Here is a 19,229-nt window from a genome sequence, read left to right on the forward strand (position 1 = left end):
ATATCGTTACCGTTATCTTATAATTATATTACCTTGACATTGGATTAAATATTATTTTAAGATATAATTAATTACCTAAATAAGCACCCAACTCCACAGGGTATCGTAACGGTTAATATACAATTTATAGCGATTTCTATATTATACTAAAATATCTGGCATCTCTTAACAATTTAAGCAACTCTGTTTTTATAATGAACTCATAATTGAAATTACTCAACTGTCATGACGACAGGAGACACCTCGAACCAAAAAAGGGAAAATTTTAACAAAATTTTAAGTTTTCCTAAACGAATGTAAGTTTTTTCATTAAACAATTAATATAAAATTAATAATATTCTATTTCTGTTGCAGCACAAAGTAGATATAAAATTAAAAACCCACTAAATACCCGCCTTTTGGGAGATTTTGTTTAGCAAAGTCCAACCGAGAAACACACACACAGAGAGAAAACAATGGCTTTCAATTTTACGGCATTTACCTATATAATTGCCCTGATAGGTGATGCATTTTTAATATTCTTTGCAATATTTCATGTTATTGCATTTGATGAATTAAAAACAGATTATAAAAATCCCATAGATCAATGTAATAGTTTAAATCCGGTAAGTTGTGAACGACTATTATTAACTTATGGCCAATTATTAATGACTTGCATTTCTATTTTTTTTGTGGAATTCTATCTAGCTGGTGTTGCCGGAATATTTGCTACACATCTTTTTGAATTTGTTATTTTTAGTATGTGGTGAATGGTTTTCATTGTGTATCAATATTCCTTTGATTGCCTATCATATATGGCGGTAAGTGTACAACGCTTTTGTAGGAAGCAACAACTATTAAACTTTTGATTACTTATAGTTACAAAAATCGTCCCGTCATGTCTGGTCCCGGTCTTTATGATCCAACCACTGTTTTATCTTCAGATAATTTAACCAAAAATATGCGTGAGGGCTGGATTAAATTGGCCATTTATTTAATATCATTTTTCTATTACATCTATGGGTAAGTTTTTAATTATATTTGTATGTTAAAATATATACTTGAGCTTATCATTTTTATCTTTCTTATTCTAGCATGGTCTACTCTTTAATCTCAACGTAGATGTTACGATAAAAAAGTTTATTTCTTTTTTTTCTTCAAAGCGCTTGTCGTCCAATCAATTACCAACAAAATGTAACAAATTTAGTGTGTCGTCGTACAATTCTTATCTTAAAACATACATATTAGCAAAAATAACTACAGACACACATACCAAACACCTGTTTCTTTATAATTTATTATTTCTTCTTAAAAAATCATAATACTATAGTGAAAATTTAAAAATTTTTTCTAATAATAATATGTACGAAAGTTAAAAAAAGATTTTGTGTAAAATAAATGAACAAAACTCAAACCTTAAAAGAAAAGCTACAAAATTAATTAGATCAAGGGTCTTTTAGATTAAAATTAACAATTATGAGCGTACATGTGTATTTAATTTACCTGTTGAGATAATTTTTATATGTATGTGCACTACTTTGGTGGGGAGTGTACAATGAATGTGAGGCAATTATTTGCAACCAAATGAACTACTACGTCACCGTTATTAGAAGCAATTTTTCTAAAAAAATACCTTAACCCTCTGGGACCAACTATTTTACTGCAGTGGTGTCTACCATACAACATTTTTTGATAGCTTTTATTTTTATACCCTACACCACTATAGTGGGAAGGGTATTATACGTTTGTGTTGATGTTTGTAACATACAAAAATATTGGTCCAATACCCACCTTAAAGTATACCGATCGATTCAGAATCATTTTTGAGTCGATTAAGACATGTCCGGCTGGCTGGCTGTCCATGTAAACCTTGTGCGCAAGGTGCAGGCCGCATTTTTCAAGATAACTTGATGAAATTTGGACCAAGCATGTTTTTTGGCACAGGGACGAAGCCTATTGAAAATGGTTGAAATCGGTCCATTATTTCACCTAGCCCCCATACAACCGTACCTCCCGATTTGAACTTTTTATGCCATAATTACGTCAAATATTCTATTATCTCTCTAAAAATTGGCACAAATAAGTTTTATATAAGTATAAATGTCACTGCAGATTTTCGTAAGGATTTGACCCTAGCCCCCATACAAACCCCCTTCAAAAAATGACTTAAATGTCTAAAATTGACTTGTAACCTTGGAATTATTGGTAATATTCAACATAAAACTTTCTTTATAAAAAATAAAAATTTTATAAAAAGTAAAAATTTTAAAAATATACTCATGGTGTAGGGTTCTATAGTTGAAACAAAAAGTCGACTTTTCCACTTTTTGCATTTTATGAAAAGTCGACTTTTCGAATATTTGCATTTAGTTAAAAGTCGATTTTTCGACTTTTTTCATTTAATTAAAAGTCGATTTTTCGACTTTTAATATTTTATAAATAGTCGACTTTTCGACTTTTTCCGACTATTTTCGACTTTTGACTTTTTTCGACTATTTTCGACTTTCCGACTATTTTCGACTTTTTCCGACCAGAGTTAAAAATTTATAAAGTTGCCAGAAGCGTTAATTTATAATGTTGCCTCTTAACATTATATTATTATTTATTAATAATCGACTTTTTTGGAACAAAATAGTCGACTTCGACTTTTCGACAAAAAGTCGATTGTTCGATTATTCGAAAGTCGATTTATAGAACCTCAGGGTGAACCAGGTCTTTGTTGTAAAAAATTATAACAAACAATGTCAATCTGGCGTTTTTAAAACAATTTATTTTGTATTTTTAAGCGATTTCGTGCAAATTTCATTTTTTTATCAAACATATGTAAACATAAAGATTTAAAAGAAAAATAATTTAATTATAAATCTTTTATAATTAACAAAATTGTTGTTTCTTTTAAAATTTGCCATATTAATATTAATTAACATCTGTCATGTTAGCATTAACATTTTAATAATATTAACTCCAGATTGAAAACAGTCTACACTATGGAATCAGTGTTGCCAACATTGGTCAAGCAAAACGCGCGCAAAAAAATTAAAAAGGGGTAAAAAAGCGTAATTTTCTAACTGAAAATGGGTAAAAAAGCACTAACATTTTTTCAGTCAAATATTGTTTATTTTAATAAAAATTGCACATTATTTCGCTCATTTCCTCCAAGACTCCAAAATTCGTTTTTTAGAACATTGGGCTGCAAAACAAAACATGCGTCATACTAAAGTCTTTCACCGGTGTGAGTTAGATTTTTAGTAACGTAAGAACTAAAACTAATGTTTGACGAATATTAGATAAATAAGATGAAAATTTTAAAAATAGTAAAATTTCATTAAACATTCAAACTGACAGGCACACTACCAACTGGCCAACCGATGTACCCACACCCAAATTGTAAAATTTTACAAAACTTATGAAATATATTTTTTTTTGCAAAATCTATATATATTATTTTTAAGTATTTTGAGTTCTGGAAAAATTGTTAATTTCACTTATTTTAAAGTATTTTGAATATTTTTTTTTGTTTTTAAAGAATATTTGCTTTTGTACATTTTGTACATAGATTTTGTTTTGTTGGTCAGTTATAGACTAATCGTCATAAAATTCGGCATAAAGAATTATAATAAAAATCTTTTTATTGCGAGTACAACGATGAAGTAATCATGGAGGATTTATATATATGAGGGATAGATTCAACTGTGTAAAAAAATTATATAAAACTTATTTTTTGTCAATTTTCATCGCTGTACTCATATTTTTAAGGGGACCTTAATAGGGGGTAGGGTACGTTACCGATAAATCCGAATTAAATTCGGTAGGAAGATTACATTTGTATAAAAGTAGTTTATTTCGAATTTCTCCGCTAAACACGTATTTTTAAGTCAGTAATGAGCGTTAAAATCAATTTTTGAAGGTGACCATATGTGGGGGTAGGGTCAATTATGGACCGATTGCCGTAAAATTTGCTAGAGAGATTTTGGCTTATATAAAACATATTTATGTCGAATATTTTTAGGTCGGTAATGAATATTAATGTCATTTGGTAGAGAAATTTTGATGCATATAAAAATTTTGTGGAAAAATTTAACTCGTTTGGTCTTTACGTTCTAACCCTATCGTGCTTTCAACAGACAGACGGACGGACAGATGAACAGACGGATGGACATGGTTAGATCGCCTTAGAATTTAATAAGGACCCAAAATATATACGACCAATGTGTTACAAACGGAGTGACAAAATCAATATACCCCACTCATCTTGGGTATATGTTGGGTATAAAAAGCACTAAATGCACTGTCATAAAATTAGAAAGCACCACTTTAGTGCCTTTTTGAAGAAAGGCACCATGAGCAAAATTTTCCGCGTTTGGCACACCAAAAAGCACCGCAAATAGTGCTAAAAGCACTAAGTTGGCAACACTGTATGGAATAGAAACTGTTAAACTCGTTTAATCCACTCAAACTGTCTGGAGTGGATTAAAAAGAGTAAGTCAAATAAAAAATTATATTGGTATGAAAAAGAAAGAAATATAATTTGGTAGAGAGTAGAGTGTTAGCTTAAAACAAAAAATAGTGTTGCCATATACATACGAGATAATATAGAGAAAAATATCCTTTTGGCATCACTGCAAAATTTGTATCACATCAAGGATAATCCGAAAAAGGTGCAAAGTGATGAATTCAGGTAAAGACGAGAGAATTCATTATTAGTTTATATTCATAAATATTGACAGCGTCACTTGTCAGAGATATTTTTTATGTACGGAGTTTAACAGTGCTAGTGTAAATATTAAGAAAAACAAATCAAACTCTTGTTAAAGTAAGGCCATTTTGTGTGAATTCATTTTGTTTTGTATCACAAAGTATCATTTTTTTTATCACACGAAACTTTTTCACAACTAACACTGTGTTCTATGTTTGGCATAAACATTTTTCGCATTATAACAAAATTAAACTAGTTTAAAAAAGCAAAAGTGAAACAAATACTTAATAAAAACAATATAAAATTAATAAAAATAAAATGAATGCAAGAAAAAGACCAGCTAGTACAGAGGATGATGAAACTGAAGGCGCCAAATGTAATTCAACCTTAGATTTGGGTAATTTAAAAAGACCACTAATAGATGAAGCATCATTAGAACGGCCGGCCTGCAGTTCACAGCAATATTTTGTAGAGACTGCCTCAACTATTCTAAAATTGAAGAAACTCGACAAACAGGTTTTGAAAATGATTGCAAAGGGACATCATACATTGAGCATTGTCGAAGAGCCAGAATTTAGGAAACTTGTAAAGAATGTATCGCGTTTTCGCGGCTATAGACTACAGACAAGAAGATCCTTAACTAACGAACTACTGCCAAATGTTTGTAGAGAAATTTTGGAAAATGTTAAATCAAAAATACGCTCATCTTTGGCTGTATGTCTAACTACAGACAGTTGGACTTCGACAACAAATGTCTGCTATGTTACAGTCACCGCCCATTATATCGAGAGTGAAAATACCGAACTAAAATCCTATTTAATTGGATGTTCTGAAATTAAAGACGGTTTCTCGGATGATGGTTTATATAATTTCTTTAAAAACATTATGCTGGAATTTGATATTTGGAATAAGGTATCGGCTATAGTTAGTGATGATAATGTGGTAAATATTGCTGCCGTTGTTAGACAGGGCCCATGGAGTGAAATCAGTTGTTTTGCCCAGGCCTTACAGCGAATACTGCACACTTCACTGGAAGAAGTCGGCGATATTATTGGTAAAACTAGAAAAATTGTAGATTATTTACATAACTCTAGTGCAGGCCTTGAAATAATAAAGGAAATTGAACAACAAATGGGTATTACTATAACACAACTTAAGCCTGAAATGGAAAAACATGGCTGTGACACTTACCAAATGCTAGAAACTATTATTAACATTAAGCATATATTATTGGCAAAATTTGCTTTACAATGTCCCCAACTAATGTTATCGCCAGAGGAATGGGAATATCTAGCGGAAATTCTACACATTCTAAAACCTTTTTACGAAGTTATACAAGAAATTTGTGCAGAAAATAATGTGATGTTATCAAAAGCCTCCGTTCTTAGCAATCTTTTACAGAGCTTCATTGCAAAATGTTTCTCCCGCCATAGCAAAGTCACAACTGTGATTACGAAAATTAAAAATGAAATGAACTCCTATGACTTTGGAGATTATGAAAATAATTATTTATATGCCGAAAGTATTTTGCTGGATCCACGTTTCAAGAGAAATGGTTTTCGCAGCAATAGCGCCTATGAGACGGCTGTCGAAAAATTACGCAATCGTATAAACTCTATAAGATTAAATATGGACAACCAAATAAGAACATCATCTGCCGAGCAAGGAAATAGCATTTGGCATGATTTCGATCAAGATGTTTATAAAAACTTTAGAGCCGAAGATAATGTGGCGGCCGCTAAGTTAGAATTTGATAATTATTTGGAAGAGGAATATTTAGAGCGTAAAAATGATCCACTCGTTTGGTGGAATAAACGAAAAAACATATATCCCCGTCTTTATCAGTACGCTCTTAAGCGGCTGTGCAATTTGGCGACATCGGTACCTAGTGAGCAAATATTTTCCTCTACAGCCCAGACTATAAGAGATCGTCGTATGCATTTAGAACCCGAAGAAGTTTCGAGTTTAGTATTTTTACATCATAATATGTAAATTTTCATTACCAACTCTCCTGTTCTGCAAGGGTGAAATGAATGAATTTGTCGTTTATTTCGAACATTTTATTTATAACAAACAAATTTTATGTTAATTTTTGCAATGTTTTCTTTCATTTCATTTGGTATCTATACGAACAGGAGTTTATTTAGTAGAATTATTATTATATTAATAAGATTTAGCTTAAATTGTCCTTTTTAATTTAATCTAATATAATAAACGAATATCAAAGAAATTTACATCGTGGCATTTAGTTAATTTGGGAAAATTTTAAGAATTTTTGAAAATATTTAGGTAACTCACAGATTCTTAACTTAACTTAAGGTTTCTTTCATTTTCTGACCATTTCCATTAAACACAATTATAAAATTTGTTTTATCTATTTATTAAATATATAGAAATTGTATGTATATACACTATATCAGTTATAAAAGAAGTAAACCATTAAAAAAAATAAACGAAATCATATATAAAAAATATCAAACTTAAAACAAATAACTATTTAAAACATAATACATATTCAAAAATCCAAAGGATTTGCAGCAGTTGGTAGACGTATACCCAATTCTTGTAACATTGAGATCAATTGACGATTTTGTTTCATTATAGCTAAAATTTCCTGTTGCTGTTGTTGCATAAACTAAAAATAAATAGAAAATTTTAAGTTATTTTGGGAAATGTATAAATAAACAAAAACTTACAATAAGACGACTTTTTTGCTCAATTTTCGATAACTGATTACTATTATTTACTAATTTGGCATCCATATCTTTTTGTAAATCAATTTTAAGACGATATAACTCATCACGTATAGTATTTAAGGTGCGTTCACATTCTCGTACATCTTTTTCTAAGATTTCACTTTTTAAATAGACCGTTTGAGCTAGTTTATACCAATCGGCTAAACATTCAGCCATTTGAGCCACCGAGGGCTTAACATCATCCATTAACAATGATTTTATGCGTTTGCCATTGCGATCTACCTGTATTATTTAAACAAACACAATATTTCAAATAATTATCTTTATATTAATTTGTCAATAAAATGTTACCTTAATTTTTTCCAAAGCATGAAACTGTTCATCATTGTAGGTTAAAGTACGTGTAGCACGATCTCTTAATAAATGTTGCCAGGAATCACGTAAACGCTCTACTAAATATTTTGCTTGGGCACTAGCTCTAGTGCGACAGGGACATTTTTTACCATGCATAGAAGAAGTCCATTGTTCACTAATAAAAATTATTGAAAATTACAAAATTTTTTTATATAAACAAACTCTATAAACCCACTTTAATTGATCTTCCACCACAAAGTTTGTATGTAATTGCATTATAACATCGGCAGCACCATCAAAATCTGTTTTAAGATTTTCCAATTTCTGTAAAATGGGTTTCAATTCTTGATCTCCTTTGGTCTATAGTTAAAACCACAAAGATTAATATTGATTACAAAATTTTTTGTTATAAACAACTTACCACTTTAGCCATACTTTGCACTGCATCCGCATAATCTATTTCAGTCGATAGTAATTTATCAAAATGTTTGGTTTTTCTAAAATTTTAGATTTTTAAAGTTTCTTTTTAAATTTCATATGTATTTATAACTTACTTTACTAACAAAGTGATAGTAGTAATTAAAGTTTCAATAAACTGTTGTACAGCCTTTTTTATTAAAATATCAATATTGGTAAAGGTATCTACGCGTCTTTTGCATTCATGACCCACACTGCAAGCAGCCTTTGAGAAAAAAAAAACATAATATTAAATTTGAAATGCAATTAAGACTGGAAAATCATGAGTTTTACAGAATTTTGCTTATATCATCGTTATTTATAATAAACTTCTGGTAAACTATCTAAAGCCTTCAGAAATTTGCTTTAAGGAACGGAACTTATTTGCAGTTCTTAACCATTTTCATGTTATGCACATACCTTTGCTAGACTAGCATCATTCTCAACTGAAACATTACTGGGAAATACAGGAAATTTCGGCAAATCAAGTTGTTGTGGTAATTGAACATTATTATCATCATTGCTATATAAGAATATAGGTTCTTCCGTAGTTGTTTTGGGAAAAGAATTGGCTGAAAACAATTCTTATTTACAATAACTTTCAATCGTTATATATGATTCATACTCACCCGTTGTATGCATATTAATTCTCTTCTCTAAATGTTCATTATTAAAGAGTAATATTTGTTTCTCCAAAGGCACTTTCGTTTGCATTAGTATACGTTCACGAAAATGTTCGATTTGTTCTTCGGGTTCCAAAAAGATTTCCACCGAACTGGTGCGATTTGAAAAGAATACATGTATAACACGTTTGCGTAAGATCAAAGTAACTTCCTGAAAGAATCTATCAAATGACCAGGTTTTTTCACGATTTTCTTCTAAAAGACCGGCTAGTAGGGGGGTAACTAAAGTCTTTAGACCCTCGGACAAATGACAGTGTGGCGGTAAAGTGGTTGACCATTCAATGGGACCATTTTCCGAAGTTTGGGTACCAGATATAACACCCGAAGCTTTTTTGGTAGTAATTTGATGCATAGTTTCTCGATTCTTGCGACCGCCATAGGGACGAAAGGGTAAATTTCCCGTTGCCACATGATATAGAGTAACGCCTATGGACCATAGGTCAACATTGGCGGTAAAGGAACGATTTATGGATTTCCTTAGAACTGCCCTTTCATACAAATCAGGATGTAGATACTCTTCAGTACCATAAAGCGAAGCAAATGGCTGATTATCTTCCAGTTCACGGGCGGCACCAAAATCCGTTAGCTTGTATATAGTCTGACCATCTTCCGAAATAAATTTCATAATATTTCCGGGCTTTAAATCACGGTGGACCAATTTGTTATCACGCAAATGTTTCATGCCGGCACATAAATGTTCCAAAACCAATAAGAATTCATGCTCGGGCAAACCATAAGAATTTTCGGGATCATCTAAAATGTTAAATAAACTACCACCGGTACACAGTTCCATAACAATCACTTTGCCGCGACCCTCTTGATCTTCTTCGATTGCTAAAAGTTTTACAATGTTTTCATGGTTGACTTTCTTTAAAGCTTCGAATTCTCGCATTTGTACATCTGGAGGACGCATGTGACTGTAAGGGTTAAATGTTTTGACGGCGACCGATTCTCCGGTAATTTTATTGACACCCTGTGTTATTGTTTACAAAGCAACAACAAGGGAAAAGCAAAAGAAACAACAACAAAGCAAGTATAAATTACTTTTCCCATTAGAACGAAAAAAAAATAAAAAACAATATGGAAAAGGGGAAATTACCTGAAAAACCGAACCCGTAGCACCTTTGCCCAAAACACTGGTGGTACACCAAACATAATTTAAGGAACCCCTTAGAAAAGACATTTTCCTATGTGTTCTCTGTTTCCTTCCTTTTGTGGAGTGATTTCAGCTACTTCTTACTTTCACTTCTTGGAAATTTGTTTCTCTATTTTTTATTTGTTGTTATAATTAATACATTTCATTTACGTTTCACTAGTTTAACAATCCTTTTTTATAAGTTTACGAAATATATGCGAAATGATTTTAAAATTTACTAATAATTTTTAGTTTTCTTTATCAATGGAATGACGCTAAGCGTTTAACACGGAAAGAGAAACAGAAAGAACAACAACAAAATACCAATGCATTCGTCAGCTGTTTGGCTGAAAGAGTTGCCATATTTTACAAAATGAATACAATTTGAACCACTGACCACAAGCGACAGATGAAAAACAATAGTCAAAAAAATACAAGTGTTATTCTGACGACATTACCACCTTAAAAGGGCTGCTATGGCGATGAGAATTTTAACCCAAAAACGTGTTAAGTACAAATTAGAATATTAATTTCATTAAATGGTTTTTGCAGTATTCATACTTAATTACTATAATTTTCTTTTTACATTTTTCTGACCCTACATATCTATATCTTAAATAAAAATATAAAATTACAAAACATCCATTGTTTCATCCTCCAATTCCGTTGAGTACACATAAACATCTCGCCGGCGCGCAAACATAACTTCATTTAACTTAGGATGTGTAGCTAAAGAATGTACAACACCTCCAGTTTTACCTGTAAAGAAAATACTATTTAAAATTGTTCTTAAGGAACGTCCATATTCAATACTTACTAATTGCAATATTTTGTAGTATTTTAGCCTCTAGTAAATCCCAAACAATAGCATCTCCCTCACTGCTGCCCGAGACTATATGAGCATCGTTACACATAATCCCACATTCGATATGATAATCATCGCCTTTGCAACCCTTGTACTCAGACAATAAACCACCAGAATCACAATCCAACAAACGCACAATATTATCTTGACAAGCGGCCACTAGACATTGTTCATCCCTCGTCATGGTTAAATAGGTAATGGGCACTCCCACCTTATCACAAGTGAGTTCTCCCACACGTATGTCATAATAACGCACACAACCATCCAAAGAAGCGGTAATAATTTTATTCTCATTACTCAACACAGACGTTATACAATCTTTAGCTTCTCTCATCATTTGTACCGGTTCCAAACGTCTGGTACGTATATCCCAACAAAAGACGGCATTATCACGTCCTCCCGATATCGCTATAGAGGAGTCTTCATTAAAACACACACATTTAACACCACCAGCATGACCACGCAAACGTCTTACCGGCGCTCCAGTACTAACATCCCAATAGATTATACTTTTATCCAAACTAGAGGTCACAATGTTACTACTTTCACAACTGCCAGCGGCATCGGTAACTTCATCGGCATGACCGCCGTAGGTTTTTAAAAGTAATCCAGTCTTGTGATTCCATAATTTTAGCTTCTTGTCGGAGCCGCAAGTTAAACAATAAGAGCCATCGACTGGAAAGGAATTGTTTGCATTTGTTTATTTTGATAAATAAAATGTCAGTGAATCTTACCATTATAGCGTACCGCTCTAACGGCGCCTTGTTTACAATCAATTATACGCAGGCATTTAAATTCTTGGAATGTCATTATTATTTTAATTAAATATATTAATAATTTATTAAAATTTCTGTCAAATTTTTTGTTTTGGATTAAAAATTTGTTTACATTTAGTTTGTGTTAATAATTCTAAGTGAATGTCTAATAAAAACATAAACAATAACAGCTGTTGTTTTTGTAAACACTGAGAAAAATTGTGTGTGACTGTTGTTCAAAATTAAACTACTTTTTTTGTATTCTGTATATATACAGTATATTTTTAAATATATAGTATATCTTTATATAAAATAGTGTATTTTTTAAAATAAATACCTTTAGGAACTCAAATGATTAAAAACATTCCTGTTATCAGCCGCACTACTTTATTTTAAGTGTTTAAGAACCCTCTCTAATTGTTTAATCTGGCAACATTATTATTAGCAATTGTAAACATTTGACGTTGCATGAAAACAGAATATTGTTGACAGAAAAATTAATAATTTATAAGAAAAATGTAAGTTTTTTTAATTTCTCCTATATTTATGTTTATTAACCAATATTCCATTATTTAGGGTAACACTTACCGATTCGCCCAAACCAAATATCGATAATGAAGCAGTGGTGGAGGAGGAGGACGACATTACTGCCGCATTGGCTGCAATGAATCTTACAATTGGTGATCAAATCCAAGAACTAAGTAAACGTCTTAATAACATCAATGAAGAGCTGCAACAACAGGTGCGTGACAAACATGGAGCCCTACTGCAACAGGCAACTCATGCCGGACGCTTTGATGCGGCTCTAAATACTTTGGCCGATGATGTGCAACGTATACGTAATTCCAGTTATCGTCTTAAGCATCAAGTTGATCATCAATATCAATTAATAGAGAATCAATCGAAGGTTTTGGCACGTCTACATGAATTATCACATCTTTTAAGATCTTCCAAAACATTGCTAACTTTGACCTCCAAATTAAGGAACACTAAAGATGTTCTCAAGCAGGCGGAGTTGCATTATGAATTGAATGAACTAATTGAAGATCCGGATTTGAAGAAAATTGAATTTGTACAATCGGCAAGAATGTATGTTATAAATTCCAGACAGAAAATACGCAATCTAACACAAATGCAATTGGTTACGGGTTTGCAGGAACGGAATGAACAACAAATTTGTAATGCTTTGAAGGTGAGTAGGACGACTATTAGATTTTTTTTTACTCAATATTCTTAATTTTTTCTTTGCCAAAATACGTAATTTGTTGCAATTCCTTTCGTTACAGATCTTTATAAATTTCAACACCCTAGATAACTCTTTAGATAATCTCGTTAAAACGTTCATTTCTGATTTAGAACAATCACTTAAAGAGTGTTTTGCTGGCAATGATATCTCTATATTAAATAAAAATGAAGCCAATAAAACAATAACTTCTTCACCAAAATCAGCCGCCGCTGCTGGTCTTAGAGGTCCAGGAAAAACTCCCCAATTGACAACAACGCAAAACTTTCGTGCAAAATTCTGGAAATCTTTACATTGGCTGCTTTACGATGAACTTTATGAGTGTTGTACACAAATTCAATTGCTAAAACAGGCTTTAGAAGATGTGCAACAGTTTGGCACATCGGCTGCTAGTGCTGAACAAACTATTAGTCAACGCTTTTGGCAAGCTGTACAGGAACTGTTAAGAAAATCCTTTAAGGAATGTCCTGCACATATAACACAAACTTTACAGGAAGGTTTATCTAAACTACTTAGTTCTGTACGTGGCCTAGAGCAAAAGGTAAATAATGCATTTTTGTTTGATGACGATTTGTTTACTCACCTGGAAGTGGGTTATGTTAGTAAGTGTGGTGCCAATATGAAAGCCTGTATGGCGGGAGTGGATTTGCCTAATAATGAAACTGTTGATAATTTCATAAGAGTTGCGGCCGCAGAACTAAGTGCTGCTTTAGTGGATACTAGACTTACTAATGCCATTGCAGCCGTATTTATAGCCTGCAGTAAAGAGTTTTGCACTAAGATTGAGGCCCAAATAAAATTAGGACCCGATTCGGTGCAAGTGGTAGATCTACCCAATACCCAGCAAATACAGAATACTTTATTGGCCAATATTTTATACTATTTCAAAGACTCTACCAAACGTATGCTGCAGGATTTAGGGCAACAATTTTCTAAATCCCAATCTACTGCCAGGGACGATATTGCCAAGTCTTTGGAACAGGCTGATCTTTTGATAGGCACTATACTGCAGCAAATTATGGATTCTATAGTGTCCACCATTAATATCATTATCTTGAGTATACATCGTGAGCCGGGCTTGAATTCGGAAAAAATTTCCACAGCTGGACCCTCGATGTATATGAAAGAATTACAAGAGTTTATTAATCGTTCTTGGACAAATCACATTGTACCCTACGATGACAAGGACATAACAATGAGATGTGGTCAGGAAGTGGCCAAAAGATGTATTGATTTTTTCATACACAACATCAGTATCCTAAGACCTCTAAGTCAAGCGGGTAGACAGAGATTAAAGAACGATTGTTTGCATATGGAAAACACCCTTAAGCCATTGTGTACCAATCTCTATGAATTGGGTAATTCAGCTCGTTTACTACGTGCCATGTCATTCCTTATTGTACAAGATCCCGCGCAATTGATTAAACAAACTATCGGTGCAGATTCTCTAGTACCTTCTTACATTATTTTACTTCTGTTATTTGCTCATGCTGGTCCAGAGCTACAATCACCCCACACCACTGTTAATTGGTCTAATGAACGTTTGATTGAATGGCTGGAGGGTCATACAAATGAACGTGAAAAATTGGAATTGATTTCGGGAGCCTTGCAGCGTTACAGGGATGGCGTTAGACGCCGCAAAAGTGAACAGTATGATGAAGTGTTTCCTCTAATGGTGGAATATTTCGAAAAAGCTTCAAAAGTCGATGCTTAATGATAGTTGTTAAGAAATATTATTTTTTTGTAAAGTTATCTTAAAATTTATTATTTAAAAGTATGAAATAAAAATATACATAGCTTAGCTTGATTAATGTCTTTAATTTTATTTTAAATTTAACGTTTAGAATGTGTAATTTAAGTTTAATTATTAAATCGGATATATTTCTGGAAAATAATGCCAAATATTACTATTACTTGCTGGTAATACAGTACATCACATGCTAATAATGCAGTACATTGTCAATAACAAGTATCGCATATTGGTAATGCAGTTAGCACGGTACAAGAGTGATGGATAATGCAAATCTATTCGAATATTGGAAATTTGCTGAGCTCAGCAAAAAAATTTCCAATAAACGTTTTTTTTTATATGAACTCAGTAAGTTGCTCAGCAAAATCGTCCGGTAAGAAATGTATGTGTTTGTGTGTCAATCGCAGCAAATTTTGCTGAGGCCGAATAGCGCAGCAAAAAAATCCATTTTATTATGGAAATAACGCTACGCTGGCGTGGAATTGATGCAATTTTCTCATTGAACTACTACAAGCGATACGCATATTATTGAAATTTATCTTTATAAAGTAATAAATAAATATATTTTCACATTTTTTATTATTAATTTAAACCATATTTTTAGTTTAGCCCTCGTACGGCAAATAATAAAAAAGTGAACATTGTTAGGCACTTAGCAGCGCTGTTATTAACAGGCGGCGAAATAAGCCATTTTAAACGATGAGATTTTGAGATAAATCTAGGGGAAAAACTGGCGAAGAGAAATTTCATTTTCATTACGTTCTTGAGTTTCGTTTGAGGCGGTTGTGTTGAAGCGGATAAAAATTTTATTTTGCATTTTTATTTGCTAAAAAAAAGTGGAAAATAATCTTTAAAAAATTAATTAAAAAAAAAACAAATAAATAAAAAAGTTTTGTAAGAAAATTTTAAAAAATTAATAAAAAAAAACAATTTGAAAAGTTAAAAGAAAAAAAAAAACAATTTCCAAACAGAATAAAAATTGCCGCTAAATTGTGTAAGAAAGAAAAAAAAACAGCTGAAAAAATATCTATTATATACACACACAAAAGAAAGAAAGAAGAATAGAGAAGGAAATAGAACAAAAATACAAACAAGGCGAATAACCAGCTGTTAAAGTGGAAACAATAAAAAGCAAAAAACAGCAGCTCATTGGTTTTTGAAAGAAAAATAAAACAAAACAACAAAGAGCAAATAACAAAAAGAAAAAAAAAAACGACATAAACAAGTGAGAGTGTATAAGTGAGCGTCACTTTTTGTTGTTGTAAAGAGTAAATTATAAAAAAAGAAAACGAAAAATAAACGTCATTTTGGTATACGTCTCATGAAAAGACCAAAAAAAAAAAAAAATTTAAATGAAAAAGTGAAAAACAACAAAACAGAAAAATATTACAAAATATAAAATTTTATTAAAAAAAAGAAAATAGCAAGGAATTTATATAAAAAAAATCAATAGCAGTGATACATACAGAAAATTAATAACCTAAATGTTATTTTTAAACTCATAAACAAAACCATAAAGCCAATTAAAAAAAAAACAGAAATATTTGAAGAAAAAACACGTGGTTTTTTTTTAATTCTATTAAAAAAAATAAGATATTGAAAAATCTAAAAAAAGTGTAATTTAATTAAAAAGAAAAAACTATTATAATAAAATATAAAATATGTCTTCGAACGTTCCTATTAAAACGGAGGAAGTGATTTTGGAAAATGTTGAATATCAAAGTACCGAAGAATTAGAAGAAGAATTACAGTAAGTCATTATTAGTCTTAAGGAATATAATACGCAATTTATTGATTTTTTTTTAAGTATTTTGTTTAAAGAAAAATGAAGTCACTTTTTTTTGTTTGTCTAAAAATCTAAAAAGCATATGTTTGTTGTTTATTTATTTATTTTAGGCAATTTGTTGTTTTACAAATCCATATGTTTTTTCCTCTTATGATTTACCCTCAGTTTTAGTTGTCATACGTTTTAAATAAAAAAAAAGAAGAAACTGTAAAATCACCTAAAACATATGGGTTCGATAAGATTATTATTTATATAGCTTTTTTTATGCAAGAGAGAATGATGGAAAAGGGTAATAGAAGTATGGCGCAAAATTTTATTGACAGCAATGAAAAAAAAAAGAAAAACATTTTGTTTTTGTCGTTTTTGTTTCATTTTCTTAACATTCCTCTTATAAAAAAACACCCTTACACAGTTGTTCTAACAAAACTAAAAATACAATTATTATCTTTATTTAAATAAAATATATTTTAAATTTAAATATTTGTTTTGTTTAATTTTATACAAAAAATCAGCTGCTTTTTTTTCTTTCTTATCACTTTTTAATTCTCATCTTTCTCTTGTTTTGCAGTTGTTTTTGCTAACAGTTTATATTTCGTTTTTGCTTTCTATTAAAACCGTATGATTTGCGTTGTTGTTTTTGTTATGATGATATAGTTGTTGCTTTTATTGGTATGTGTGTGCGTGTGTGTTTCTTTTTTTCATTTTGAAACAGCTGTACCGGCAAATATCTAACAGCAAAACCAGTAAGTCGCCTGTCATTCGGTTTGCCAACCTTAGAAGTTTTTTTTTTTTTTTCTTATATGGTTTACAAATAAAATTATTGCATTTTTATTACAAGTCCCTACAGTTTAACCTGTAAACATGTGGTTTTTCCTTTTTCTTGTTTAGTTTATTTCTTTTTGTTATGAAATTTAAATACATTTTACTAAAAAAAGTTATTTGTTTAGGAAAAGTTGTTATATTGTACGAAATGTAAATCAGGGATGGCAAATGGAATTTTCAAGTTGTACAAAACCGAATTTAATAGTGTATTTTTATACCCTTCACCTTCGTGAGAAGGGTATATAGGTATGTATATGTTTATCATTCCGTTTGTAATTTCTATAATATAATTTTCCGACCCTATAAAGTACATATATATTCTGGATCCTTATAGATAGCGTAGTCGATTAAGCCATGTCCGTCTGTCTGTCCGTCTGTCTGTTGAAATCAGTTTTTAGGGGACCCCAGATATCAGCGAAATCCGAATCTTCAATAATTCTATTAGACATGCTTTCGAGAAGATCGCTATTTAAAATCAGGAAAATCGGTCGGTAAATAACGGAGATATGAGCAAAAACCGGAGACAACCTCTGAAAATTTCATCAAAAAATGTCATATTTTTTTCATGCTTTGTTAAAAAAGCAACAACAACAACAACACTGTATATTAGAAAAAGATGTACATGTGTGTGTGTAGATGTATTTGGTTTTATTCAGCTGTGTTTTTTTTTGTATGTTTGGATGCTGTTGGCGTCATTGCGTTGTTATTTTTGTTTTTGTTTTTCTGTGTTTTTCGTTATGTATGTTTAGATGTCTGTTGGTTAAGATGCCTTGTGTATTTTGTTTTTTATTTCGTTTAGCGTTGTTGTTGTTCTGATTAAAGGTATCTACCAAAACTGTAGCCCAGACTATATTCCACATTATAGGCTAGATGTTGGATCAAACTATAGTCTAAGTTATAGCCCAGACGATAGTCCAGAGTATAGTTATAGCCCTTACTATAGTCAAAACTGTAATCTAGACTATAGACTAGACTGTAGTCCAGACTATAATAAAACTGTAGTCCAGAATAGTCAAAACTATAATCTAGACTGTTATCCAAAGTAAAGTTCAAACTATAATAAAACTGTAGTCCATAATACAGACCAAACTATAGCACAGAATACAGTCCAAACTATAGCTTACACCATAGCCTGAAAAGCTTTGAGTGAAAACTATAGACTAATCAATAAGATCAATATAGGTATACAAAACATTTTCGGTTATATAAACTATATACCTACGCACTTACATTTTAATTTAAAATGTTTTTTAAACCTTTCAAAAATTCTTATTTATAATTTTAATTTATGACACACACACATACACGAATTTAAAATAAAATTTCCTATCAACAAACATATGGTTTTTGCATTTCAACACCTTAATAATACCATATGTTTTTATCTTTTCATAATAAACTTTACTAAGCTCTACAACACCTCCCCAACCCCTTTCACATATTGTCCAATGATTTTACTAAACGTTTAAAAGTATTCTTTTTTGTAGTTTTTTTTTATATTTTCTGTATAAAATATACAGACCGGTCTGACGCAAGTGACCTTTGCGTAGCAAATTAAGCTATTTTTGTATTTCATATTCATTAGTTTTTTTAGAATATATTTTATTTACATACCTATATTATTACGCTATATACATCCATACATACAATTTTATTGAAATTGAATTTGTTTTTATTTTTTCTTTATATTATTATTCTTCTTTCTATTTTTGTTATTATCAGTAAAAATATTTTATAACATATGATTTGTTTTTATCTGTTTCTAAGTATTTTTGACAATTAATAAAACAGCTGATTTGATTATTGGGTTGGTTTTCTGGATGATTAAAATAAATATTTTTATAATGCACTTTAGCATTCTAAATGAAGTAATTAATGCCTTATGGAATGCAATTGTTATAATTTCGCTTCGGCAAAATTAAAGAAAGAATACCATAGTACTACCTAAGTATAATCAGGAGATAGGGTAAATGCACCTAATGTCGGCATCACCCAGTAGTCGGCATCTT

The 19,229-nt window shown here is 31.1% G+C and overlaps 4 protein-coding genes and 1 long non-coding RNA gene across 5 annotated transcripts in view; 4 read left to right on the forward strand and 1 right to left on the reverse strand.

Annotated features, from left to right (window-relative positions):
- The first annotated feature begins 188 nt into the window (after positions 1–188).
- LOC111681687 (protein cornichon) lies at positions 189–1,167 on the forward strand. Its single transcript, XM_023443574.2, has 5 exons — positions 189–296; positions 355–605; positions 688–800; positions 859–1,002; positions 1,074–1,167. The coding sequence occupies exons 2-5, from the start codon at positions 456–458 to the stop codon at positions 1,099–1,101; spliced, it is 435 nt and encodes a 144-aa protein (XP_023299342.1). The 5' UTR covers positions 189–296; positions 355–455; the 3' UTR covers positions 1,102–1,167.
- Positions 1,168–4,413: 3,246 nt separating this feature from the next.
- LOC124419568 lies at positions 4,414–11,811 on the forward strand. Its single transcript, XR_006940695.1, has 4 exons — positions 4,414–4,657; positions 10,252–10,760; positions 10,836–11,101; positions 11,171–11,811. It is a non-coding gene; the product is annotated as an uncharacterized LOC124419568 (long non-coding RNA).
- Positions 7,043–10,105, reverse strand: LOC111681682 (serine/threonine-protein kinase TBK1). The gene is made up of 9 exons (XM_023443569.2): positions 9,964–10,105; positions 8,811–9,837; positions 8,602–8,753; positions 8,280–8,407; positions 8,147–8,222; positions 7,961–8,085; positions 7,723–7,900; positions 7,372–7,653; positions 7,043–7,310 (listed from the first exon to the last, which is right to left on the reverse strand). Exons 1-9 carry the CDS (start codon positions 10,045–10,047, stop codon positions 7,191–7,193), a joined length of 2,172 nt encoding a protein of 723 aa, XP_023299337.1. The 5' UTR covers positions 10,048–10,105; the 3' UTR covers positions 7,043–7,190.
- A 243-nt stretch (positions 11,812–12,054) lies between the features above and the next one.
- LOC111681676 (conserved oligomeric Golgi complex subunit 5) lies at positions 12,055–14,669 on the forward strand. The gene is made up of 3 exons (XM_023443561.2): positions 12,055–12,137; positions 12,196–12,811; positions 12,906–14,669. Coding segments are annotated over exons 1-3 (2,289 nt in total). The 5' UTR covers positions 12,055–12,135; the 3' UTR covers positions 14,577–14,669.
- Positions 14,670–15,365: 696 nt separating this feature from the next.
- LOC111681703 overlaps positions 15,366–19,229 on the forward strand; it is a 35,104-nt gene continuing 31,240 nt past the window's right edge. The window contains exon 1 of the mRNA XM_023443591.2: positions 15,366–16,362. Within this exon, the coding sequence (XP_023299359.2) occupies positions 16,274–16,362 (89 nt within the window). The 5' untranslated portion in view covers positions 15,366–16,273. The remainder of the gene's footprint in view (positions 16,363–19,229) is intronic.

Source organism: Lucilia cuprina, chromosome 2 (assembly GCF_022045245.1).
Source record: "Lucilia cuprina isolate Lc7/37 chromosome 2, ASM2204524v1, whole genome shotgun sequence".
In the NCBI taxonomy this organism is placed as follows: domain Eukaryota; kingdom Metazoa; phylum Arthropoda; class Insecta; order Diptera; family Calliphoridae; genus Lucilia; species Lucilia cuprina.

Coding starts and splice junctions, on each gene's coding strand:
- LOC111681687 (XM_023443574.2), top strand. CDS start 456: ATGGCTTTCAATTTTACGGCATTTACCTATATAATTGCCCTGATAGGT. Junction 606..687: donor AATGTAATAGTTTAAATCCG/GTAAGTTGTGAA, acceptor AATTCTATCTAG/CTGGTGTTGCCGGAATATTT. Junction 1,003..1,073: donor TTTTTCTATTACATCTATGG/GTAAGTTTTTAA, acceptor TTCTTATTCTAG/CATGGTCTACTCTTTAATCT.
- LOC111681682 (XM_023443569.2), bottom strand. CDS start 10,047: ATGTCTTTTCTAAGGGGTTCCTTAAATTATGTTTGGTGTACCACCAGT. Junction 8,223..8,279: donor ACTATCACTTTGTTAGTAAA/GTAAGTTATAAA, acceptor CTAAAATTTTAG/AAAAACCAAACATTTTGATA. Junction 7,654..7,722: donor ATGCTTTGGAAAAAATTAAG/GTAACATTTTAT, acceptor TAAATAATACAG/GTAGATCGCAATGGCAAACG.
- LOC111681676 (XM_023443561.2), top strand. Junction 12,812..12,905: donor AAATTTGTAATGCTTTGAAG/GTGAGTAGGACG, acceptor CTTTCGTTACAG/ATCTTTATAAATTTCAACAC.